General features: G+C 43.9%; 2 protein-coding genes across 2 annotated transcripts in view; one reads left to right on the top strand and one right to left on the bottom strand.

Annotated features, from left to right (window-relative positions):
- Positions 1–10,101, top strand: part of KIN (Kin17 DNA and RNA binding protein) — a 57,587-nt gene extending 47,486 nt beyond the window's left edge. The window contains exons 12-13 of the mRNA XM_082255136.1: positions 1,135–1,235; positions 9,453–10,101. Coding sequence (XP_082111262.1) covers positions 1,135–1,235; positions 9,453–9,515 — 164 coding nt within the window. The 3' untranslated portion in view covers positions 9,516–10,101. The remainder of the gene's footprint in view (positions 1–1,134; positions 1,236–9,452) is intronic.
- A 430-nt stretch (positions 10,102–10,531) lies between these two features.
- ITIH2 (inter-alpha-trypsin inhibitor heavy chain 2) overlaps positions 10,532–20,509 on the bottom strand; it is a 64,894-nt gene continuing 54,916 nt past the window's right edge. Inside the window, exons 20-21 of the mRNA XM_082255135.1 lie at positions 14,036–14,147; positions 10,532–10,695 (exon numbers count right to left, since the gene is read on the bottom strand). Of these exons, the coding sequence (XP_082111261.1) occupies positions 10,548–10,695; positions 14,036–14,147 (260 nt within the window). The 3' untranslated portion in view covers positions 10,532–10,547. The remainder of the gene's footprint in view (positions 10,696–14,035; positions 14,148–20,509) is intronic.

Below are 20,509 nucleotides of genomic sequence, written 5' to 3'. Positions count from 1 at the left end.
GTCGTCATGGGGCTTCTGTAGCCCAGGTGTGTAAGGCGGCGACTTGGTCGACCGTACACACTTTCACAAAATTCTACAAAGTAGATGTTCAGGCATCGGCGGATGCTTCCTTTGGCCGCAAGGTTCTTAGTGCGGCTGTTCCCTAGGGTCCCTTGTTGGGGACTCCTGGCTGTTGGGATAAGTTTTGTATCCCCTGGTTTTTTGTCTTTTCCTGGGTTGTTGCTCCTGTTGAGCACTTATTTTTGCTGTTGCCCAGCTGGTTTCCTTCCTTTGGTAAGGTTCTTTTCTTTGATGTGGAGACTGCGTTGCCTTTCGGCGCGGATGCGTTTCCCACCCCTCATGTTTGCACTGCTTTGGGACGTCCCCATATGTGACGAATATGAAGAGGCGGCGACTGTCGGAGGACGTAAGAGAAAACGGAATTTTTGTAAAATCTTACCTGTAAAATTCCTTTCTCTGAGTCCTCCGACAGTCGCCGCCCCCGCCCCTCTTTTGGGGTTTGAATGTATACTCTACTGCTATTCCACTAAAACTGAGATATGGTTGCAGGAAGTAGGAGGGTATTGACTGAGGGGACCACCCCTTGAGGGTGGGATATGTTAAAGCTTTATTGTTAACATATTCTGTTGCCTAGCTACTCCTTCGGAGCAAAGTCTAATACCCCCCATATGTGACGAATATGAAGAGGCGGCGACTGTCGGAGGACTCAGAGAAAGGAATTTTACAGGTAAGATTTTACAAAAATTCCGTTTTTTTTTTTTTCTTTTGGGATAAAGGTTTTATATGAATAAATAAAAGCTTATTATAAGGAAAACTTGTAAGTAAAAGTGCCGTGTCCAGAGAGACTGGTTTATCTGAGCACAGCTGTGTACGATCATTCACTTGTATTGACGGCTGTACAATTTTGTACAGCCGCCAATGGAGCTGGTAAATGTTCGCGTGCATGAGGCCCAAGACGCCATTCAAAAGTTTTCAGTCAGGTGCATTCAACTTGCATTTTACTTGCTCAACAACCTGCTTCTGGCTGGTTTTGCGTTCACGTTGACTTTTTCTGAGAAGAGATGTCCTTCTGGTGCGAATAAAAGCCTATTGACACAGGCTCTTAAGTTTGATCTTGTTCCTTTACTTTTCCAGGGAAGAAAATATTGATTTTAAATGGTGGCTACAAGGGAAATTATGGCATTCTAGATTCGATAAATGAGAAGAGATTTTCTGCCACAATAATTATTGATTCAGTAAGTATACATTCTTATATGTCCTGTCCTATGTTATATGTCTTATATGACATGTACTGTGGGTGCCTTTATTTATGCTGTAAGAGTCGTATAGTAACAGTAGTGTGTGTGTGTGTGTGTGTGTGTGTGTGTGTGTGTGTGTGTGTGTTTGTGTGTGTGTATATATAATTTTATTTTTCTTCTCTTTTGTTCATTGACTGACACAGCTTCATATCTTCTTGACCCTTGGGTTTATGCTGTCCCCTACAGGAGTAGGACACTAGGCGGAAAACAGTTTGGCTACGCCCATAGGGCAGTCCCAGGGGTTATATTCCCACTTCCTGCTATAGGTCTTCAGTTTTTTTTCTGCCTAGTCAGGAGTAAGGACCTAGTTCCTTGCTGGGTTCTCTGGTCCTAGCATTTTTTCCTTTTTTAAACAGAATTTTTTTATTATTTTCTGTTCCTGTGAGAACTACAATCAACTGCCGCACTAGTTGACGGACTGGATATCTTTGATCCTTACGGTCTTCCCAGTCTGGCCAGCGAGCGAGACCCGACCTTAGCCTTGCGCTAGGTTGGCAGCAGCATAGCCCCACTGGACGGGGGATTCCCGGCAAATTAAATGCCTCGCGAGGACGCATAGCCCTGGTCATGGCCTCTGGCCCATAGCACCCCCATTCCAGGATGGTGTGGTGGTCTATCTGGAGCGGTGCCCGGTCCCAGGATGTGGAGAGTAGTGTCCCCCCTCTTTCTGGTGGCTTTTCAGGGTGGATGTGGGCCCCTCCCTGGATTGGTCGGACCCCCGACTGCCCTTCCCTCATGTTGCTCCTCCTCACTTTCCGGGTCCCTCTGCGCAAATTGCGTTTTTTTTTTTTTGGGTTTTTTGGGGGGGTTGTGGTCCTGGTGAGGGTCCCTAACGGGGTCCCCCCCCCTTACTGTCCAAGTGTACCTGGGAGTACGGGGAGCCGCGTGTAGCTGCCATTTTGCCGTGGGTGACTGCATGTATAATCAGCGGCCATGTTTGTGTTGTCCGGTGGCCATTTTCTTGTAGTTTACCATTGCTATCACACGGCGGCCATGTTTTTGAAGCCTATGGAGCGGCGAATCTATGGTGGGCCTCTAGTGGCAGATCCTGAACTTCCTCTTCCTCTTTGATTGCCGCACAGAGTGCAGCCTGGCTCTCTTGCTATGCAGAGGGGGTTTCTGCTATAGCGGTATTTGAGGCGCTGGGACTTGTGGTGCAGCGGTGGGCGGAACTTTTAACATCAATTTTTACACTTCTTACTGGAGGTCCCCAGGTTAACCATTGAGTCCCTGGAGCATGTGTAACCACCTGACCCCCTCTCAGAGGCTACGGGGCCCGTGGGGTCCCAGTCTGCCTTGTCTGCTATGACGATGGCCCTGCAGTCACTGGTCTCTAAAGTAGATATGGCCCTCCAAAAGAGGATGTGCAAAAAGTGTCCTCCGCCTTCATCTGCATCTGTCTCTTCAAATTCTGAGGTTGATTTGGCTGCCGTAGACAGACGCAAGTCACCTTAGTGGGTCTGCGTCCACCCACACTGAGTGCTCTGATAGTGAGGATGAATCCTCTTCCACTACAGCGGTGCATGAAAAAGCGCTAGTGGATGCGCTGATTGTATTAGTGTGGGAAATGTTGAAATTGGAGGACGCAGCTACTGCTGCGTCGGCTGCGCAGGTGCAATTTGGTACCCGCAGAGCCCCCAAAGCGGCAAAGGTGTTTCCCTTTCTGCCTATTTTGGCAACATTGTCACGAGTCAGTGGGGTTCCCCCAAACGCACTGTCTGGGTCCCCAATATGGGATTCATATCCCAAAAATATAATGTCGGGCATCAGCGTTTCCTCCGCTTTGCCATGGGCGAGGAGCACTATCAATTTGTGGCATTACCCTTTGGTCTCGCCTAAGCTCCTCGGGTGTTCGCAAAAGTTTTGGCCCCAGTGTTAGCATTGCAGAAGGGGATTGTTGGACGATCTCCTTCTGCGAGCAGAATCTCCGAATGCCTTCAAAGACAGTCTGAACATTTCGGTGCAAACTTTTTGAGTTCGGATGGAAACTGAATTTCCAAAAACCTGTTCTGGTCCTGTCCACCAAGCTGGACTATCTGGGCCTGACCCTGGACACGCCATTAGCCTAGGTGAAACTCCAGAAGTTCCAGGATGCGATACAGCACCTGTTGTCTGGCTGGCGGTCATCTCTCAGGACTTGTATGCAAGTACTGGGCTTTATGGTTTCCACCTTTTTGAGGCGGTTCCGTTTTGCTCAGTTCCATGCCAGGTTTCTGAAAAAGGAGATTCTTGCCGAAAGGAACAATAACCCACAGTCTCTAGACAATCTGATCCTGTTGAGCGGGGTATGAGGGGATCCCTGATCTGGTGGCTCCGCTCTCCGGCGCTTCGACAATGAAAATCCTTTCTCCCCCTGTACTGGACGGTGGTGACCATGGATGCCAGGCTGTCCGGGTGGGGAGGTGTCTTGGGCACGTATTGTGGTCATGGGGTTTGATCTGTGAAGGAGTCCAGCCAGCCGATCAATATCCTGGAAATTCAGGCGATCTGGCTTTGCCTGACCCAATAGATGGATCATCTGCAGGGGCACCCGGTAAGGATTCATTCAGACAATGCTACGGTCGTGGCATATGTCCATCATCAAGGGGGCACCAAAAGTGCCCTAGCAGCCCAGGAAATAGTATAGGTATTCTAAGGTTGACCGAACGCTTTGTTCCAGTCATCTCTGCTGTGCATATTCCAGGGTTGGAAAATTGGCAGGCGATCTACCTCAGTCGGCAGACGTTGGATTAGGGAGAATGGTCTCTCCACCCGGAGTTGTTTCATAAACTGTGTCTCCGGTGGGGGACTCCTGATGTGGACCTATTGGCCTCCCGTCTCAACAGGAAGGTGCAGAGGTTCATAGCAAGGTCTCGGGAATCTCTGGCCGACGCCACAGACGCTCTTGGGGCCAGTATCGTCTAGTATACGTATTTCCTCCGTTAACTCACCGGCTGAGACTCCTGCGAAGAATCGAGGCAGAAGGGATTCTGGTCATCCTAGTGGCCCCGGAGTGGCCTTGCAGGTCTTGGTACGGTTGGTTGCTGATGTCCCTTGGAGACTCCCTCGCAGAGAAGATCTTTTAGCTCAACAGCTGAACTTCCATCCTGCTTTACAGTCGCTTGCTCTAACGGCTTGGCTATTGAAAGCCAGGTGCTGAAGGATAGAGGGATGTCTGACTCGGTGATTCCTACGCTGTTAAATATCTACTAGGAAGATTCATCATCGAGTTTGGAAGGCGTACATTGCGTGTTGTGAGTTTTGGGGGGGGGGGGGGGTGTTCCTTCCTTTTCGGTATCTCGTGTCTTGGAGTTTTTCCAAAGAGGTGTAGATCAGCGTTTGCCCTTGGGTACTATCAAAGACCAGATTTCAGCCCTGGCGATTTTTTTTTTTTTCTTTCAGCGCCTGTTGGTCACAAATTCCTTGGTTCACACCTTTGTTCAGGGGGTCCGCCACCTGGTTCCCCCGCTGAGGTCTCTGTTACCTCTGTGGGACCTCAATTTGGTGCTGTCCGTTCTTCAGAAACAGTATTTTGAAAATATTAGTGAACTTCCTCTGCTTACTTTGTCCCAGAAGGTAGCCTTCTTGGTGGCTATTACTTCTGCGCGCAGGGTGTCGGAGTTGGCTGCATTGTCTTGTGGTTCACCTTACCAGGTGGTTCACAGAGACAAAGTGGTGCTTCGTCCCTGCCAGTCGTTCCTTCCTACGGTCATCTCTGGTTTCCTGGTTTTAAATTAAGACATTGTGTTGCCTTCCCTGTGTCCTAAGCCTAAGCACCCTAAAGAGATGGCCTTGCATTCTTTGGATGTGGTTCGGGCGATCAGGATGTACCTGGCAGCGACCGAGTCGTTCCGAAAATCGGATTCTCCATTTGTCCTTAAGGAGCGACCCTATAAGGGGCTGGCCGCGTCTGCTACTACCATTTCCAGATGGATCAGGCAGACGGTGGTGCAGGCCTACTCCTTTAACCGGTTGCCGACTGCGCACAGTATATTTACTGCGGCAGTCAGCCCCGGCCAGGCAGAGTGGCGTAGATCTACGTCACTAGCCTGTCAACGGGTTTTGAGCCAATAGCGGGCGAGCGCGCGCCCGCTGAGGCTCGTTCACAGAGGAGTCCCGGCGTGTGACCGGTCACACTACGATCGTCGGTAGAGCGGGAGAAAGGCGGGTGGCTTATGTAAACAAGCCACCTGTCATTCTCCCCTGTGTAAAAATGAAGATCAGACGGTTCTACTATGTAGAACCGTTGATCTCTGTTTTTACAATAGGAGACATGTCCCACTACAGTTAGAAGCAAGCCCCCTAGGACACACTTAACCCCTCCCTGTCCAATACAGTTAACCCCTTCCCTGCCCAGTGTCATTTTTACAGTAACAGTGCATATGTATAGCACTGATTACTGCAGTAATGTCACTGGTACTCCCAATAGTGTCAAAAATGTCAGTCAAGGGTCCGATCTGTCCGCCGCAATGTCGCAGTACCGCAAAAAAAATCGCAGATTGCCGCCATTACTCGTTAAAAAAAAAACCACCAAAAATGACAAAAATCTTTCCCTTTGTTAGTAAACGCGATAACTTTTGCGCAAACCAATCAAAATACGCTTTTTGCGATTTTTTTTTTTTTTTTTTTTTTTTTTTTTTTTTTTTTTTTTTTTACCAAACATATGTAGCATAAAACAAATTGGCCGAAAATGTTAAAAAAAATTTGATTTTTACATTTTTTTTGGGGGGGAATTTCATATAAAGAAAGAGAAAAATATTATTTTTGCAAAATTGACGCTCTTTTTTTGTTTATAGCGCATGATCAAAAAATCGCACAGGTGATCAAATACCACCAAAAGAAAGCTCTGTTTGTGGGAAAAAAAGGACGTGAAATTTGTTTAGGTACAGCGTCGCACGACCGCGCAATTGTCCGTTAAAATCACGCAGTAAAAAATCGCAAAGAACCCCCTGGTCAGGAAGGGGGTAAAATCTTCCGGGGCTTAAGGGTGTATTTTTTGTCAGGTGAGCTCCAGTTTTACCTGGTTGGCTACATTTAGCCTTTTGGGAAGTGTGTTATTGCTGTTTTCTTCCCATCCCTCATATTGACACTGCTTTTGGACGTCCCAAGGGTCAATAAGATATGGAGCTGTGTCCGTCGAACGAAAGAAAACTGGATTTTTGTCTTACCGTAAAATCTTTTTCTCTGATGTTCATTGACAGACACAGCACCTACTTCTCTATTGAGTTGGGTTATATGTTCTTCTGACACTGCTTGTTACAAAACTGAAGACCTATAGCAGGAAGTGGGAGTATACTACCCCCTGGGACTTCCCTATAGGCCTAGTGTCCTACTGTAGGGAGCAGAATAAACCCAAGGGTCAAGAAGATAAGGAGCTGTGTCCATCAATGAACATCAGAGGAAAAGGATATATATATATATATATGCGTGTGTGTGTGTGGCACCCTCCTAGATAGGTGCTAGAGAGTGAGTATAGTTTTTTTGGCTCTCTCTCTGCCTATCAGAGGAGCAGCAAGTATATTCTATATTACACTCTGCTTAACAGGGAGCAGGATCTGTGAGTTAGGTCTGCTCAGTGTGCCCAGTGTGATTCATATGGTCTTAGGGAGTGTCCTCACTGTGCCCAATGGGGAGGCACATTGGACAGTGGAGGAAACCTGGCCAATGACACACAGGCTTTGTTACAGCCCCAGGGATTGGCACAGACAGTTGTCTCGGTGCATTGTGGGGTGCAGTATATAAAGCCAGGGGCAAGTGTGGTAGAGGTCTTTGGCGGGAAGCAAAGTCCCAGAAGGAGGGTGGCGGCTGCCTTCTCTTCGGAAGTGGAGGGTGATGGTCCCAGGCAGTCGGCCTGGTGAACCAACAGTTTGAAGCTGAGCCCAGAGGTCCAGGAGAGCTGACTGGAGGACTTGGGGCACTGCGAGAATCTGGAAAGCAGAATCCTGAGAACAGAGGATCTTGCCCAGGAAGGGGACCACTTCAGGCAGTATAATCAGTGGACGGGTGTTGGCTGGTACACAGAGGGTGCAAGGTGAGTGCCCTGAAGAGAAATACAAACGGGAACATTTACCGCCGATTCATCTAGTGGCAGGATGAAACGGCGGCCTTGCTGCATTCTGAAGTTAGAGTCCTCAGATTTGTGAATAGTTCAAACATTGGAGTATCTCACTCATCCCTTCTCCTATTCCAATATAAAATAAAAACAACAAAAACATCTACCCCTAGACTGATCATTGACTGAGCCAAGAACGTAAAGTGCTAAGATTTCTGCTTGCAGTTGCTACGGGTAACCCAGGGGAATCCAAAAGTGTTAAACACCAGCAGCTCTTAAGGGGGCAGTGCTACATATATACACAGTATCTCGCAAAAGTGAGTACACCCCTCACATTTTTTTAAATATTTTATTATATCTTTTCATTTGACAACACTGAAGAAATGACACTTTGCTTCAATGTAAAGTAGTGAGTGTACAACTTGTATAACAGTGTAAATGTTCTGTCCCCTCAAAATAATTCAACACACAGCCATTAATGTCTAAACCGCTGGCAACAAAAGTGAGTACACCCCTAAGTTAAAGTGTCAATATTTTGTGTGGCCACCATTATTTTCCAACACTGCCTTAACCCTTTTTTTCATGGAGTTCACCAGAGCTTCACAGGTTGCCACTGGAGTCCTCTTCCACTTCTCCATGACATCACGGAGCTGGTGGATGTTCGAGATCTTGTGCTCCTTCACCTTTTGTTTTGAGCATGCCCCACAGATGCTCAATAGGGTTTAGGTCTGGAGACATGCTTGGCCAGTCAATCACCTTTACCCTCAGCTTCTTTAGCAAGGCAGTAGTCTTCTTGGAGGTATTTTTGGGGTCGTTAAGTTGGAATACTGCCCTGTGGCCTAGTCTCTCCGAAGGGAGGGGGAATCGTGCTCTGCTTCAGTATGTCACAGTACATGTTGGAATTCATGGTTTCCTCAATGAACTGTAGCTTCCCAGTGCTGGCAGCACTCATGCAGCCCCAGACCATGACACTCCCACCACCATGCTTTACTGTAGGTAAGACACACTTGTCTTTGTACTCCTCACCTGGTTGCTGCCACACACGCTTGACGCCATCTGAACCAAATACATTTATCTTTGTCTCATCAGACTACAGGACATGGTTCCAGAAATCCATGTTCTTAGTCTGCTTGTCTTCAGCAAACTGTTTGCAAGCTTTCTTGTGCATTATCTTCCTTCTGGGACATCAGCCATGCAGACCAATTTGATGCAGTGTGTGGCATTTGGTCTGAGCACTGATAGGCTGACCCCCCCACCCCTTCAACCTCTGCAGCAATGCTGGCAGCATGACAGCACTCATACGTCTATTTCCCAAAAACAACCTATGGATATGACGCTGAGCACGTGCATTCAACTTCTTTGGTCGACCATGGCGAGGCCTGTTCTGAGTGGAACCTGTCCTGTTAAACCGCTGTATGGTCTTGGCCAATGTGCTGCAGCTCAGTTTCAGGGTCTTCTAGCCTAGGCCATCTTTATGTAGAGCAAAAATTATTTTTTCAAATCCTCAGTTCTTTACCATGAGGTGCCATGTTGAACTTCCAGTGACCAGTATAAGAGAGGGAGAGCAATAACACCAATTTTAACACACTTGCTCCCCGTTCACACCTGAGACCTTGTAACACTAACGAGTCACATGACACCGGGGAGGGAAAATGGCTAATTGCGCCCAATTCGGACAATTTCACTAATTTTACATTGTAGCAAAGTGTCATCTCTTCAATGTTGTCACATAAAATATTTACAAAAATGTGAGGGGTGTACTCCCTTTTCTGAGATAGTGTGTGTGTGTGTGTGTGTGTGTGTGTATATATATATATATATATATATATATATATATATATATATATATATATATATATATATATATATATATATATATATATATATATATATATATATATATATGTGTGTGTGTGTGTGTGTGTGTGTGTGTGTGTGTGTGTGTATATATATATATATATAATATGTGTGTGTGTATATATATATATATATATATATATATATATATATATATATATATATATATATATATATATATATGTGTGTGTGTGTGTATGTATATAAATTATTATTTTTTTTTTTTTTCTTTGTGTGTAACCTCTTTCATGAATGTGTATTTCCAGGGTCCCTTGAAAGGTCGTAAGGTGGAAGAGCTGCCATACGAGGATTTTTCTAAGGTGGCATGATTACTGTGTACACATCTGCTGGAAACATACAAAACTCTACTATGTCAGGGTTTATATAGACTGTATATATTTGTTAATTCACTTTGGATGGTCAGCTGCCAGCCTCAACTTGCATCTACCTTCTCTGTTGAAGTTTATCTCTTACTAAAGTAATGGAAGGTATTTTCTAATGGAATTTCCTGTAATAAAATACTTATTTTTTACCAAATAATTTGTATAAATGTATTTCTCCTTGCTCAGGAACAAACATATTTATTCTCGGCTGCTGACTTTTTTCTGTGTATTTTTCTATATCTCACCTACTGAAGAGAGCACTACTTCACTGATATAGAATTTCCACAGTTGGCCACTATCTGTGCAATTTTAATTTCTAAAAGAAGTTTTCATTCGGCTTAGTCCCAGAAGATAGATGCGTAATATAGGTGGAACTCTTTTTTCCCTTTTTCCTTCTTGTATGTGTTTGTGTGCAGTAATATATAGACATGAAAGTGTTAAATGCCAACCTTTTCTCTTTGTACCACTTGTCATGCAGAGTCTTGGCTTTTGGTATAGATTGTCGATTTGAGGAAAATGTTAAAATATTTTTTTTCAATAATAAATAAAACCATAAAAGGCAGCACACAGTGACTTTATTTCAGTATATCATGAATTATAACTGAACCACTTTACACCATGTTCATATAAATAAAGCAAGAGTGAACACATCTGTTCCTGTATGAAAGCATGATGCAGCTTGGTTTTATGAGGCTGCAATTAAGATATGTTTATTCACATTCATTGGACGTTGGCTTTTATCAAGTTGAGGGTGTGTATACTATTCTTCTTTGCCATTTAAATTTAATGAGGTATTTCCCAATTGAAGTCCACGACTATTAAAAAAAGCTGTGTGCTATTCTATTGCATTTCCAAGCATTAATATGAATCTCACTCATAATACTGAAAATAAGAATTTGGAATAGAAAGTAATACCACGTTCATCTATTTATTGTAACTGGAAGAAACATTTATCCCATGCTATTACGTTTGGGCTCCTCAAGGGCGTTTTAAGAAGCTGTATAGCTGAGGTACCATGTAGTCTCTGTAATATCCGTCGATGAAACCTTTTCCATTATTGTGTACAAACCAGCAAGTGACTTTAGTGCCGAGCAGGTGGTTATGCTGGTATTCTTTCTGCATCCCCCTGTAACAGAAAGACCAAATCAGAAAATGTATTTTGCACAGAAAAGCTGTTCTATGTCGCATTCTGTCAGTGGTAGATAATAAAGATGCAAAGGTTTGTTGAAATTTGAAGTTTAATAGAGTGTTTATTGAATGTATGATAACCTTACATCACAAAGAACATGTAGTGTAAGAATTGGCTATTAACCAATGAGCGAGTTGTTGAATGTGGTAGACAGTCATGACCGATTTAACAGTAAAGGTAGGCCCCTTTCACACTGGCAGAGTCCACCAGTGGATCCACTTGGTCAGCAGGGGATCTCCCAGCTGATCCCCACCGAGCAGGAGGATGATAGGCTTGCGTCTGCTTTGCTGATGCAGAGTGACCACAGACAGAGCACACTGTCCTCTACGGGGTGTCTGTGCCTGTTCATTTCCATCTGACTGCTATCCCATCCACCATCCGTTTGTTCTAAACAGACAGGGAACAGATCCCCATCTGTCTGTTTTTAACGGACAGGATCGGATGTCTGGTGTCAACAGAGACATGTCCATTGACACCTGCCCTTCCGTAGAGAGGAATGTATCGTCCGATCGGGTCCGCGTGAAAAAAATGTCAGTCCAGATTGGTAAGTCCATGTAAAAAGGGCCTTACTGCCAAAACTTTGTATTTGGTTTGGATAGAGTAGAGAAGGGTTACAACATCTGTCAGTTTATTTGTTTGTTGTCTTTGTACCATTGGGAGAATATTCCTTCCATTCCTTTCCCAGGGATGAAACAGGAAGTTAGAAGAACACTCCCAAGGAGGTATATTCCCTTCTTTGAAAGTTTTCCTTGGAACAGATGTTCTGCTTGAAAGATTTTCCTTTACCTCCTGTTTTGGGGATAACTACAATTTTGTATTTACCCTTGCATTCTTACTGATAATGGTCACTATTGCAAAGAGAAGGGCAAATCTTGACAGAGGGTCTAACCTTTCTCTACCCTATCCAAAACATCATTGCAGACAGTGCTCATTTTGCCACAAAGGAATGCACAGGATACACTTCATGAAATGTCAGGGCAATGGATACACACACACACACTATATTACCAAAAGTATTGGGAGCCTGCCTTTACATGCCCATGAATGTTAATGGCATCCCAGTCTTAGTCCTTAGTTTTCAATATTGAGTTGGCCCACCCTTTGCAGCTATAACAGCTACAGCTCTACCTTGCTTTGTGAACTGGTACGCAGTCATGTTGGAACAGAAAGGGGACACCCCCATACTGTAAGTGGTAAAAGATTTCCGCGCTGATGGGAAAAATTATATATGACTGCAGCCTACCTCAAAATATAGCAAGCTATATTTAACAAATATGGGTGGATGTGGAGGTAAGTGGCGCTGTCAGGAATAGGAAGTAGGAAAAATAAATATATCGGTGGGTCACTTTTTATATTGAATAAAACCCCCATACTGTGCCTACAAAGTTGGGAGCATGAAATTGTCCAAAATGTCTTGGAATGCAGATGCCTTAAGAGGTCCCTTCACTGGAACGAAAGGGCCAAGCCAAACCCCTAAAAAAAATAAAATAAACAACCTCACACCATAATCCCCCTCCACCAAATGATTTAGACCAGTGCACAAAAGAAGGTCCATAAAGATATGGATGAGTGAGTTTGGGGTGGAGGAACTTAACTGGGCCTGCACAGAAGAGTCCTGACCTCAACCCAATAGAACACCTTTGGGATGAATTAGAGCAGAGACTGCGAGCCAGGTCTTCTCACCCAACCTTAGTGCCTGACTTCTGGAAGAATGGTCAAACATTCCCATAGACACTCCTATACCTTGTGGACAGCCTTCCCAGAAGAGTTGAGGCGGTTATAACTGCAAGGGGTGGGCCAACTCAATACTGAACCCTACCAACTAAGACTGGGATGCCATTAAGGTCCCAATACTTTTGACAATATAATGTATTTAGAATGATGATGTTTTCTACATTGGGTTTTTTTTTTCTTTCATGGATATCACTGGAGAGTTTGCATGTCGGTGTCCTTCTGGGATATCCATGCATGAGCCACGCAATAATCTGGGTTTTTTTTGGAGATTTTTTTCTATGATATAGTTTTAAAATATCTATCCAGATTTAATTATATGTGGCGGACAATCCTATACCAATCATAAGTAGTGGTTTTAGTACATTGTCTGTTTTATTTCCCTTTTTTTTTTTTTTTTTAACATCTTTTATTTAGTTTTCCTTTGTATGTTTTCATTAGATTTCGCTCAGCTTTTACCATGTATGGGGAACATCGTTTATTTGGTCCTGTGACAATGTCTATGTGCGCATATATACATTTTTCTTTTATTATAGTGACTTTACTAGCAGGAGTAATTATCACATGATGGACCGCAACAGATTAGGTTGTGATCACTTGTGGAGATGCTATTGCTTTTTCAGTGTTTATTTTTTTAAACCGTTGATCTCCCCTGTCAATCTGTGGTCATATTTGGGAACTTTCACCTGGAGCAATCAGTAAGCACAGGAGTGTGAAATGTGTGTACTGATCGGCTGTGAGCTATGTGTATGTCTTAATACACCATTTTAAGGATGTTTAAATAAAGGAATTGCTTTTATTTTGGGATGTACAGCCACCCCTCTTTTTTCTCCTAAACCTTATGGACAGCCTTCCCAGAAGAGTTGAAGCTGGTATAGCTTCAAAGCGTGGGCCAACTCCATATTGGACCCTACAGACTAAGACTGGGATACCATTAAAGTTCATGTGCATGTAAAGGCAGGTGTCCCAATACCTTTGACAATATAGTGAATATGTATGTATGTCCTGTGTTGGGTTGAGTTTTGTCAACCCTGCCCAGATTGCCAAACTACTCATCCACCTACTCTACCATCTCCACAACATAATAAAGGCTAATCATTCTGCTGTCTGAACATAAGGACTGGGAGGGCTAATTACTGAACAGAGGAAGTGAGAACTGGACAGAATACTGCTTTGAATTTCGGACGTGAATAACAGGTCTTTTTTTTTTTGCATTTGGCACAGACATATACTTAGCAGACCAATAGTGAGCAAAAAATAAATAATCATTGTTAGGGTTTACATACATCTCAATTTTCTTAGGTTGTAACATGAAACATGGTGCCATTCTGCAGACCCTCCCACCCCTCTCCATGTATCGCAGAGGTTCTTTCCTAGCAGCATTTAATCAAATGATGGGGGGGGGGGGGGGGGGAAATCAGTCAAAAGTTTCCCCATTCGCCAAATCATTAGGTGACCCAATGCTTGTCCTCACATTCATGTTGTACACTACTTGTAAGAACTGTTTTTTGTATTTATTTTTTCAGTAATAATATTATATACTAACCTTGTTACTGTCATCTTATTTCCTTTTACATTCATGGTAGCGATTGGTTTCTCTGGATCAGTACCCTCTCGCACATCATAGACACTTACTTCTGGCTCCTTCATAAACTGGCCTAAATTAATGAAGACAAATTACTTGCAGTTAGACTCCCTTTGTAGGCATATTATATTGGTACATGTAAAGCAATATTCTTTTTCTTTTGGTTTTATGACTCCAGTAATAAATATTCCAAGCCACTGTCAAAGACACATGCTGATTATGTTTGCATACAGGTAAGTCTTAGCAAATCTTGTCAGGAGGCCTACTATTTCTTACCTATACCTCTGAAAATGTTCGTTCCCTGGCTGTCCAGCTGACTTTAAGGGCTTTTGCTCATGACCACAAGACACAGCATTTTTATGATTATATATATATATATATACATGGATCTGACTGTACTTGAGCTGTTTTCTTTAAGGCCTAGGCACACATCTGCATAAAGATCAGTAAACTTGCACAGTGTTAAGTGCAGAAAAAAAAAAAAAGTTAAGAAAACTTCCTAAAGTCCTGCATTTGGATCATATTTCGTGTTTGTACACATGTAAACCTTTTATATACATATTGCACAAATGTACTCTATTGAAGTACAAGAGCTGTGTTTTTCCTAGCAATGGAGAACACTAGGTGGCAATAGTTGCCTGCATCCTAGCAACAGCGAATGCTTGGCAGCTTTCCTTGAGAAGCTGCCTGAGTCCTAGCAATAAAATGAGGCTAGGCGGTTTCCTTGAGAAGCTGCTTGTGTCCTAGTAACAGGGCCATTTTGGATCTTGTTTGGAGCTGTATTTTCTTGTACAATTTTGACACTTCAAAGTAAAGATCTAATTTTTTTGCTACAAAATTACTTAAGAGCTCCCAAACATTATACACTGCTCAAATTAAGGGAACACTTTTTAATCAGAGTATAGTATCAAGTCAATTAAACTACTGGGATATTGATCTGATCAGTTAAGTAGCAGAGGGGGTTGTTAATCAGTTTTAGGTGCTTTGGTGTTTATGAAATTAACCGGTTGCCGACCGCCGCACGACTATATACTGCGGCGGTCAGCCCCGGCCAGGCAGAGTGACGTATCGGTACGTCACTCGCCTGTCACTGACTTGCGAGCCTATCGCGGGCGGGCGCGCGCCCGTCGAGGCGCGCGCTCCGCCGCGGCTCGTTCACAGGCAAGTCAGTGCGTGTGACCGGCGGACTCGATGTCCGCCGGCCACACTACGATCGCTCCTGTGAAGGGAGAAAGACAGAGCAGCTTGTGTAAACAAGCTGCCTGTCAGTTCTCCCTGTGTAAAAGTGAAGATCTGACCGTTCTACTATGTAGAACGGTTGATCTTTGCTTTTACACCAATAGCCATGTCCCTACACAGTAGAAAGCACGCCCCTAGGACACACTTAACCCCTCCCTGTCCAATAAAGTTAACCCCTTCCCTGCCAGTGTCATTTTTGCAGTAACAGTGCATATGTATAGCACTGATTACTGCAGTAATGTCACTGGTAACCCCAAAAGTGTCAAAAATGTCAGTCAAGGGTCCGATCTGTCCGCCGCAATGTCGCAGTACCGAAAAAAAAATCGCAGATCGCCGCCATTATGCGTTAAAAAAAAAAACACCAAAAATGACAAAAATCTTTCTCTTTGTTAGTAAACGCGATAACTTTTGCGCAAACCAATCAAAATACGCTTTTTGCGATTTTTTTTACCAAACATAGGTAGCATAAAACAAATTGGCCGAAAAATGTTAAAAAATTTTGATTTTTACTTTTTTTTTTGGGGAATTTCATATAAAAAAATGTGAAAAATATTGTTATTTTTGCAAAATTTACGCTCTTTTTTTGTTTATAGCGCGTGATCAAAAAATCGCACAGGTGATCAAATACCACCAAAAGAAAGCTCTGTTTGTGGGAAAAAAAGGACGTCAAATTCGTTTAGGTACAGCGTCGCACGACCGCGCAATTGTCCGTTAAAGTCACGCAGTAAAAAATCGCAAAAAAACCCCTGGTCCTTTAGCAGCCAAATCCTCCGGGGCTTAAGTGGTTAACAGGTGCACTAGATGGGTAGCAATGAGACAACCTCCAAAACAGAATGGTTTTACAGGTGGAGGCCATTGAATTTTATTTCCCTACTCATCTTTTCTGACTTTTTTTTCATTAGTTTTGCATTTGGCTAGGGTCAGTGTCACTACTGATAGCATGAGGTGATACCTGGACCCTATAGAGGTTGCACAGGCATTCCAGCTCCTCCAGGATGGTACATCAGTATGTGCCATTGCCAGAAGGTTTGCTGTGTCTCCCAGCCCAGTCTCAAGAGCATGGAGGAGATTCCAGGAGACAGGCATTTACTCTAGGGGAGCTGTATAGGGCTGTAGAAGGTCCTTAACCCATCAGTAGGACCGGTATCTGCTTCTTTGTGCAAGGTGGAACAGGATGAGCACTGCCAGAGCGCTACAAAGTGACCTCCAGCAGGTCATTGGTGTGAATGTCTCCAAACCAAACAGTCAGAAACACTTAATGAAGGTCCAACGTCCTTTAGTGGGTCCTGTGCTCACTGCCCCGCACTGTAGAGCTTGATTGGCATTTGCCATTGAACACCAGAATTGGCTGGTCCGCCACTGGCACCCTGTGCTTTTCACAGATGAGAGCAGGTTCACCCTGAGCACATGAAAGATGTGAAAGGGTCTGGAGAAACCATGGAGAAATGTTATGCTGCCTGTAACATTGTCCAGCGTGACCGGTTTGGAGGTGGGTCAGTGATGGTGTGGGGAGGTATATCCACGGAGGGACACACAGATCTCTACAGGCTAGACAATGGCATATTGACTGCCATTAGGTATTGGAATGAAATCCTTGGGCTCATTGTCAGACCCTATGCTGGTGAAGTGGGTCCTGGGTTCCTCCTGGTGCACAACAATGCCTGGCCTCATGTGGTCAGAGTATGTAGCCAGTTCCTGGAAGATGAAGGAATTTATTCTATTCAATGGACCCGACGCTTGCCTGACCTAAATCCAGTAGACCACCTCTGGAACATTATGCCCTGGTCCAGATCTGGGAGGGAATACCCCAGGACACCATCCGTTGTCTCATTAGGAGCATGCCATGACGTTATCAGGCATGCATACAAGCACCTGGGGGCCATACAAACTACTGAGTACCATTTTGAGTTGCTGCAATTAAATTTCAGCAAAATGGACTAGCCTGCTGAATCATTTTTTCACTTTTATTTTTGGGGTGTCTTCAGCCCTCTGTAGGTTGATCATTTTGGATTCTATTAAAAGATGTGGCATTCTTTCCTTCCTAACACATTACCCAGTCCATATCAGCATAGATAACCAGCATGAGATTTTTTTTCCCCATTCAGAGCTGATATGCTTTGAAACTCTTCCTTTAATTTTTTGGAGCAGTGTATTTATATATATATGTATTTATATTTTTTTTTTTTTAGCGGAGGCCCTCTAGAATGAAATGATGGGTTTTGTCGTTTTTTTTTTATTGTCACACGGTTTATGCACAGCAGTCTTTCAAACAAAATACACTTTATTGAATTCTATTGCTCACAAACACGAAATAATACCCAATTTGTAAAAGATGTTCTGCTGAGTAAATAGATACCTAACATGTCATTCTTTAAAATTGAGTATGCTGCAACGCTTTAAAATTTTTTACACGTTACCAGTTTAGCATTACAGAAGAGGTCTGGACCTAGGATTATAATTCTTGCTCTGACATTTGCGACGATACCTCACTTGTAGTGTGATCACCGTTTACATATGTGCGCAGGACTTCCATGGAACTGTGACAGCATGGGCCGTGACAAGTCCTCCTAATGGTTTCCAATGCAGCCAATCAGACACAGATCGGCTGATAATGACCAGGTGAACAGGCGGAACTGTAAGTGGCAAAATCATTGTGTCTTCCCGTTCCCGGTGTCACAGAGAGGGAGAAACAAAGTCATTTCCTCTATCTCAACTGGTCAGAGCACTTCCAGGCTCCGTGATTAGACGTCAGAGCCCTGGAGAGGCGGCGGGAGGGGACCTCCTTTTGCTGCCCACAGAAGTGATCAAGTGGCTGCCACTCTAATAACTTCTGCAGTACAGAGCATCATTGGCTGAAAATTTTAATACCGGGATGATGCTTGTAGCTGAAGTCATCATCCCAGTATAACCACTGCCAACTAAGGACGTCATCTGACGCAGAAACATAAAACAAAAGATACAGCAAACTAAAAGGCACGTATGTGCAGTCCACATATTAGGAGAAACCTGTATAGGTCAGTACAGGTTTTTCTTAATGCCGCTTTCCATCTCTTCCACCTCCTGTGGGGATTTTTATTTCGCTTTGCAATGTTGGGAAGTTTTCAAATCCTGTCCTATAGACACAATATGAAGTAACCGCAGATCTCTTAGACAGTCGTCACTGGAAAAAGTATCACCATCCCTTGTTCTATTGACAACTGTAAAGCAGCCTATACATTTGTCTTTTTTTTTTTTCCAACCAGTGGGCAGAAGGAAAAAAAAGTGAATCAGATACTCCATCAACACACTTGTGGTACATGGAAGAATCCTTTCCACTGAGCTTTTGTTTTCTGATGGTGGGGAGACTTGCAGGTTGGAGAGGAGTCAATTGGTAGATCGACTTTTGTACAACCAGCCTGCCCATACATGGATTGAAATTCAATCCATGTATGGCTGGCTTAAAGTGGTTGTAAAGGCAGAAGGTTTTTTTTTATCTTAATGCATTCTAGGCATTAAAATAAAAAAAAAACTGTGTGTATCAGCCCCCCTCAGTTCCCCTAATATTTACCTGAGCTCCATCTCGATCTAGCAGTGTTGCACGAGAGCCTCGGCTGTCCAGGGACTCTCCATCATTGGCTGAGCCAGCAGTGGGCGCCATTGGCTCCCGCTGTCAATCAAACTCAATTAGGAGAGAGAGGGGATGTGGCTGAGCCACGACTCTGTGTCTGTATGGACACAGCAGCGGCTTGGCTCAAGTGCCCCCATAGCAAGCTGCTTGCTATGGGGGCACTAGACAGGAGGGAGGGGCCAGGAGCACCAGTGGGTGACCCGAGAAGAGGAGGATATGAGTTGCTCTGTGCAAACCACTGTACGGAACAGGTAAGTATAACATGTTATTTTTAAACAATAAAAAACAAGACTTTATTTTCACTTTGCCGGTTGGGTTTTCTTTCTGTCTCAGGAACAAAGGTCACCAGGTTATCCCAACATGAACACAGACAGCAATAAAAAACCTAATAGAGGTTCTAACCCTTCCCTACTCTATGCAAAATTTAAAAAACATATATTTTGGCTAGGGATACACTACAACACATACTGAAAATATATAAATATATCTTTTACAAGAATATTTAAAATTAAATAATTGAAAAGGCTATTTAAAGTGTATGGGTGGGTAAAATGCAAAAACAATAGATGTGGTGAGTTCCCAACCCCCTGTTGTCGGCTGACAATACTGCCTCTGTTGCACTGAACTCTCAAGTTACCAGTCCTGCCTGAGTACTCCACTGCTGTACTACAGAACTCCCCCCCCCCCATCTATTTATCCTCATAACCCTTACTCCCTTACTTACATTCTCATCGTTGGTCCCCCTCATATACCAATTCTCTTTCTTAAACTAGTCTGGCAATGATGCTTGAAATCTCAGAGCAGCAGAGGCAGCTTTGTCTGCCTACCACAACAGGAAGTTAGGAGCTCACCCGATATTGGGCAGATCGGTAGTCATTGTTTTCTACACTCGTCAGTGACAAATATGGAGAAAATGTATATTTGTATTAGAAAGTTGTACTGAATGTGCTTTTTAGATGTTGCCCTCTTTAATCTGCCTACAGTCTATTTCAGGACAGAAGAGAAAACAAAGAAAGTTTACCATAAAAAATGAAATTTCATCAGGGTCTAATAAGGAATAGGGATAGCCAGGGAATGACCAGCTATTGGTCATTTTGGTAAATTAAAGTGGTTCTAAAGTCTAACTTTTACCTTAATGCATTCCCTGCACTAATGGTAAAAAAAAATGCCCACTAACCGTGCCCCCCCCCCCCCAGACACTTACCTGAGTCCGGTCAGCCATACAGCACTGTCCCCACTGCAGCTCTTATCGCTTCACTTCTTGGTCTCACAGAAGACACAGGTAGCAGCGGGAGGCTCCTGCTGGTGTTCATAGCCTCCTGCTGGTGTCCATAGGCTCCTGCTGGTGTCAGTCAAATTTTGGGGGGGGGGGGGGGGGGGTGTCTATGGACTCACACAGCCTTGTTCGGGAGTGTCCCTGCATGGGTGCCCCCATAGCATACAGTTTGCTATGGGGGCACCCGCGTAAAGGAGGAGCAGAGATCGCTGGCGGGGAACTCCAGCAGAGGAGGTAAGGGACCACTGCACAGAGCAGGTAAGTATGACCTCTTTTATTTAAAAAAAAACCAACTTTAATATCATTTTGACAA

Source organism: Pelophylax lessonae (genome assembly GCF_965119305.1).
Source record: "Pelophylax lessonae genome assembly, chromosome: 4".
NCBI classification, from domain to species: domain Eukaryota; kingdom Metazoa; phylum Chordata; class Amphibia; order Anura; family Ranidae; genus Pelophylax; species Pelophylax lessonae.
This window is presented reverse-complemented; position numbering and strand designations above follow the sequence as displayed.